The sequence below is a fragment of the Polistes canadensis genome, unplaced genomic scaffold, assembly GCF_001313835.1.
Source record: "Polistes canadensis isolate GaletaPanama2010 unplaced genomic scaffold, ASM131383v1 scaffold_143, whole genome shotgun sequence".
Classification (NCBI taxonomy): Eukaryota; Metazoa; Arthropoda; class Insecta; order Hymenoptera; family Vespidae; genus Polistes; species Polistes canadensis.
This window is the reverse complement of record NW_014569690.1, coordinates 96,323-102,284: the sequence shown is the minus strand read 5'-3', so window position 1 is coordinate 102,284 and position 5,962 is coordinate 96,323. Positions and strand designations below refer to the sequence as shown.

Here is a 5,962-nt window from a genome sequence, read left to right as displayed (position 1 = left end):
GAATATGAATGAAAATTTTAGATTCTAACGGGTGGGCCAATTGATTATGATAATAAGTGTAAGCTCGGTTTTTAATTTCATTGATTCATTGGAATCATTTGATTATCTAATTACAATGATTTATTTATTAGAAGTTTGGATCTTTCTTATAGATGATCGTATGGAATACGAATGAAAATTCTAGAGTATAACGGGTGGGATAATTGATTTCGATCAAGAGTTTAAGTTCGGTTTTTATTGTGATTGAAATATTATTTGATTATGTAATTGCAATAATTAATTTATTGGAAATTTGAATCTTTCCTATGAATCGTATGGAATATGAATGAAAATTCTGGAATATACCGGGTGGGACATTTGGTTTCTATAAGTAGTGTAAGCTCGCTTGATTTTTGATTGAAATATAATTTGATCATGTAATTGCAATGATTTATTTATTGGATATTTGAATCTTTCCTTATGGATCGTATGGAATATGAATGAAAATTTTAGAGTATAACGGGTGAAACAATTTATTCATTTCGATAATAAGTATAGGTTAGGTTTTTATGTTTTATTGATTGATTGAAATAATTTGATCATCCAACTAATTTGAATGTATATTTTATTGGAAATTTGGATCGTATGGAATATGATGAAAATGAGATTCTAACGGGTGAGACAATTCATTCATTTCGATAATAAGTGTAGGTTCGGTATTTTGATTGATTGATTGATTAGAATAATATGATCATCTATAACCAATGTTAATAATTATTTTAATTAGTAATTTATATCTTTCTCATTGATGATTATATTGTATACAAAGAAAATTAGATTCTAACGGGTGAGACAATTCATTCATTTCGATAATAAGTGTAGGTTCGGTATTTTGATTGATTGATTGATTAGAATAATATGATCATCTATAACCAATGTTAATAATTATTTTAATTAGTAATTTATATCTTTCTCATTGATGATTATATTGTATACAAAGAAAATTAGATTCTAACGGGTGAGACAATTGATTTCGATAAGAAACGAAAACACCTGTTTTCATTTTTCCAATTAAATTAATTTGATCTCATCTACAACCAACATTGATAATTATTTTAATTAATAATTTGTATCTTTTTCATAGATAATCGTATGAAATGTAAAGATAATTAAATTCTAACGGGTGAGACAATTAATTTCGATGAGAAACGTAGCCGCAATTTTATTTTCATCGATTGATTGGAATAATTAGATCGTCCAATTAATTTCTATGATTATTTTATCGAACCATGACCTGTTTTGTTATATTTGGTATTGACGTTGTTATCTGTATTTACTCTATAAACGCAACTGGTCTCACGTAACCGATTGTTGTCTAGTATTATATTGAGGTATGACATCGATTGGTTTTCGTTTTATAGTTAGTTAGATGTATGCTACATGGTATATAATACGGCTTCCTGAATGAGAATACATAACTCTCAATTCTTATCGAAGGACGATTACTAATCCTATTCGATTCATTGTACTTTAATCCTATCTTTTGATTATTTTCTTTTGTTAAAAGTTTGTTAAACATATTTGGGAACAAAAAAAAGAAAAGATCAACGATACGTGACATTTTTTAAACGAGAAATAAATAGTATTTGAAAAATAAACAAATAAAATTTCAGTATACACAAATATTATTCGCGATAGAATTAGGAGAGGGGGGTGATTTATAGTGTTGTGTAATATTTTATTAAATAAAAGAATAAAAATATTGAATCGGTTATATAATTATATTTATAAATACTTATGATTGTGTAATAATAATATAATGATTTAAATAATTTGTGTTAGATTAATTCTAATATCTTTTGGTCATATATATATATATATTATTATATATATATTATAATCAGGTTTTTATTGCACAACTTACAAAGTTTTTTACAATGTCTTATTATTATATCACATATAATTATCTCACATTTTTGGCTTGCTCTTAACACACCTCTCGTCTACCTCTAATTATCACCACTCTTAAAATTATACTATCCAAAAATTATAACTACCCAAATCTCACTCGAGTTCGTCTTCGCCTTCCCTCCCATCCTCCTCTACCCTCCTCCTTTTACACAGCTCCTCTACTTCCCTGAAAAATTCACACATCCCAACCTGAATCTTACCTCCTAACATGTTTATTACTTCCCCTCTTATAGCACCTTCCTCTACTCCAACCATCCACTCCTCTACTTCCTTCCTTCCCTTCTCGGAAATCAATTCCCTTCCTCTATCACAGATTATCAAATGCTCCAACGTCTCTACATACTCTCTGCATAACCTACATTTCCAGTCCTTTTCTCCTTTCTTTCCTGCCTTTCCTAAGTTGCCACATCTTACCCTTGCCCAAACTTCCTTTACCCCTCCCCCTATTCCTTCTTCTGACCAATACTTCCATGGCATTTCATCACCTTCTATTAAATGCTTGTACATATTATTGTATTCAGACTCCCTAATTCTTTCCTCTTCTTCCCTTAGGCTTCTCCCTTTTAGTTCTTCCAGTCCCATTTTTATCTTCTCTCCTATCCTCCCACCATCTCYTCTTTCCCTTATCATCTCTATCAAGTCCTCAATACCCATTTCCCTCAACACACTGACCAGATTCTCCCCCCATTTTGATGGATTCCCGTTCGTTATGGCCCTTATTTCCTCCATCACACATATTTTTGGCATATATATATATATAATATAATACTAATATTTATTAGTAAATATATTATTCAATGATTTTGAAAATACTAGAACTTATTTAGATGAATACAAAGTTATGAAGACAGAAAAAAATAAAATTGTTGAAAAGTGTATTCCTTTAAATTAAATTTCCAAAACGTATGACAAAATTGAAAAAAGAAATCAATTTGTATTAATTATTATAATGATCTACTGATCACTTATATTACACGTTAAATATTTAATTAAAAATACCGAGCCTGTATATTAGAAATATTCATAATTTGTTATATTAATTCTAATATCTATTGATCATAAACATATTAATATCATTCAATGATTAAAAACATTAATTAAACATATTTTTGAACAATTACTAAATCCAATAAATAAATACAAAATAATAAAAAGAAATTGTGTTGTGAAAAATCTATTCCTTTAAATTAAATTTCGAAAACTTATGACAAAAGTGAAAAAAGAAATCAAGTTGTTAATTATTTGATTATAAATACCGAGCCTGTATATTAGAAATATTAATAATTTGTTATATAAATTCTACTATCCATTAATCATATACATATTAATATCATTCAATGATTAAAAACATTAATTAAACATATTTTTGAACAATTACTAAATCCAATAAAAATAAATACAAAATAATAAAAAGAATTTCTTAATAAATCTATTCCTTTAAATTAAATTTCAATAACATAATATAACAAAAAGAAAAATCTATGAAATAAATATATATCTTAAAGTTTAACAATAAAAACAACAAACCAACCAACCAAACCAACCAACCACCACCACCACCATCAACGATATTCGGTTATTTTCAGCATTGACATTTTCAGTTTGTGGATTTAACAAGCGTCATAGTCTTCTTAGTCCTCACACAGTTAGAAACATAGTCATCGTCGTTGTAGTTGGTTAAATGTTCACGTTCCTAGTCTCACTTGTTAGAGTATACTTTAACACACATTGACGTTTTCTCTCCCCAGTCCCCCCCTCTTCCCTCTCTTCCCCCTCTACCCCCAGACCCCCTTATTCTCTTCCAGGTTGCATTCCAAGTTCTATATAGTTATACAACATCATCCCCTTTTCATCCCCCACGAGTCGTTTTATTCCACCCCACCCCACCTCATCACCCCTAGCTCCCCCCCACCGTCATGGGATTGGTTGAAAGGGGGAGGGGAGAATATATGGGTCATGGCTGCTTCTGCTGCTGTTACTGCTGCTGCTACTGGTGGTGATGCTGATGTTGGTGGTGTTGGTTTAGTATTGGTGTTGGTTTAGTGTTGGTGTTGGTTTTGCTGCTACTATTACTTGCTGTTACTACTGTTAGGTAGTCCAGGGTTGAATATAGACCCTAAACCTTATTTTCTTGTTATATATATATATATAGAGTGGATTGAACCTATGGTGAAAGAAAGATAGAGAAGGGACAACTAAATGATGATCGTATACTGGGTGTTCGATATAAAAGTATTATATATATATGTAATTTGATATTTGAAAAGAGGGTTTTTGTTTTATTTAGTTAAAATATTTAATTATTTCTAATTATATTGTTAATTATTTATTATATTATTTTAATAATATTTAATAATTAATTTATTTAATATTTTTATTATATTATTTCTATCGCGAAATAATATTCGCGTATAATGATATTTTATTTTGTTTATTCTTAAATACTATTTATTTATTGTTTAAAAATGTCACGTATCGTTGATCTTATTTTTTTCTTCCCAAAATGTTTGATTTAATGATCTCTTTAGAATGTTTAATATTTTATGCGTATATTATTATATAATCAATTATTTGTTTTCTTTTTTTTTTTCTTTCGATTCGTAATATTTGATTTTTATGTATTTTACATTTTTTTTTTTTTTTAATATGAACATTTGATTTGTAAATGAAGTCACAGTTTGTTTAACATATTTAATGTAATATATGATATAATTGATATTAGAAATATATTTTAGGTTGTAGAAATTCGCGTGTGTTAGATTTGAAAGAAAATAATTAAATGAAAAATAATATTTATTAATTATTATAAATGTTAACTTCGCCTAATGTTTTTTTTTTATAATTGTTCCTATAATGTATTAATTTTCTATAATGTTGTATGTAATATTAAATTGATTGCAAAAGTTCCTTGTCAGAGATTTGAAATGAAATTAAATGGGAATGCATTTATCGTCATAAATAATAATAATAATTTCTAATAATCATATATTATTTTCTATAATTTTTAATAATTGTTTATTTACCACCACCACCACTACCATCCCCCTCCTAACCCCTGACCCAAACGTTTCACATATTTTTGAATTATATTTTATAATAATTGTTAATTTGTATAACAATGATCGATTTCAATTAATTGACTCATGGTAATTGGACATTTTTTTTTTTTAATCGTTTCGTTAAATACTATAAAACCATTCAAATATCTCTGACCCTTTTTTTCTTTTTTATTTTTTATCACTCCTCTTAATTTTACAATCGCATCGCGAATGCATTTTCATTCAACTCGATATAATAAAGTTTTATTTATTTACTTATGTATTTTTTGTTTGTTTGTTGTTTTTTTTTTTTACCTATTACGTATCTTTTGTTTTCATTTTACCTTATGGGATTGGTTCAGAAGCAAGTTTGATATTTTTACATTGAAGAAAGGTTGTGTAAGGGAAAAAGTAACCGGAGCGTGTTGCACTTATCTATAATACCTTTTTACGTTGTTATTTATTTATAAAACGGAGGAAACGAAGGGAGAAGATAAATACAGGGACGTGTGTATGTGTATGTGTATATATATTACACTATGATGTTTTAAAAAGACACATATTTTCAAACTAATCTTTTAACTTCGTTGAAATAATATTTAATAATTCTAAATTAATTATTAAATATTATGTAATAATGATAATAAATTAATTAATAATAATTTTTGAATTTGAAATTAGTTTTAATAAATAATCTTTTTAAATACATACACACACATAAATAAAGTTGTTGTATATTGTAAAACTATAAGATGATTAAGAAAATATATATTTATATGTGTATGGCTGTGTGTGTGTGTGTAATGCATGCATTCATACATATATATAAGAGATATTCGTGAATGAAGTAAAAACTGGGCCAAGTGTATTTTCGTAAATCAGATAACATGAGTATCAAAGTAAAGTCAAGGAATACATATATATATATATGTGTGTATAAATACTAAAATAATGTAAATAATAAAATATAGAAA

The 5,962-nt window shown here is 27.2% G+C and overlaps 2 protein-coding genes across 2 annotated transcripts in view; both read right to left on the bottom strand.

The window, feature by feature from the left end:
- Window positions 1-5,962, bottom strand: part of LOC106788538 (putative uncharacterized protein DDB_G0282129) — an 87,821-nt gene that overhangs the window by 22,032 nt on the left and 59,827 nt on the right. The window lies entirely within an intron of this gene.
- On the bottom strand, window positions 1,903-2,695 carry LOC106788539 (the record flags this gene model as incomplete). The annotated part of the gene is given in 1 exon segment (XM_014751884.1): window positions 1,903-2,695. A coding segment is annotated over 1 exon segment (652 nt), but the record flags the coding sequence as incomplete, so codon positions are not given.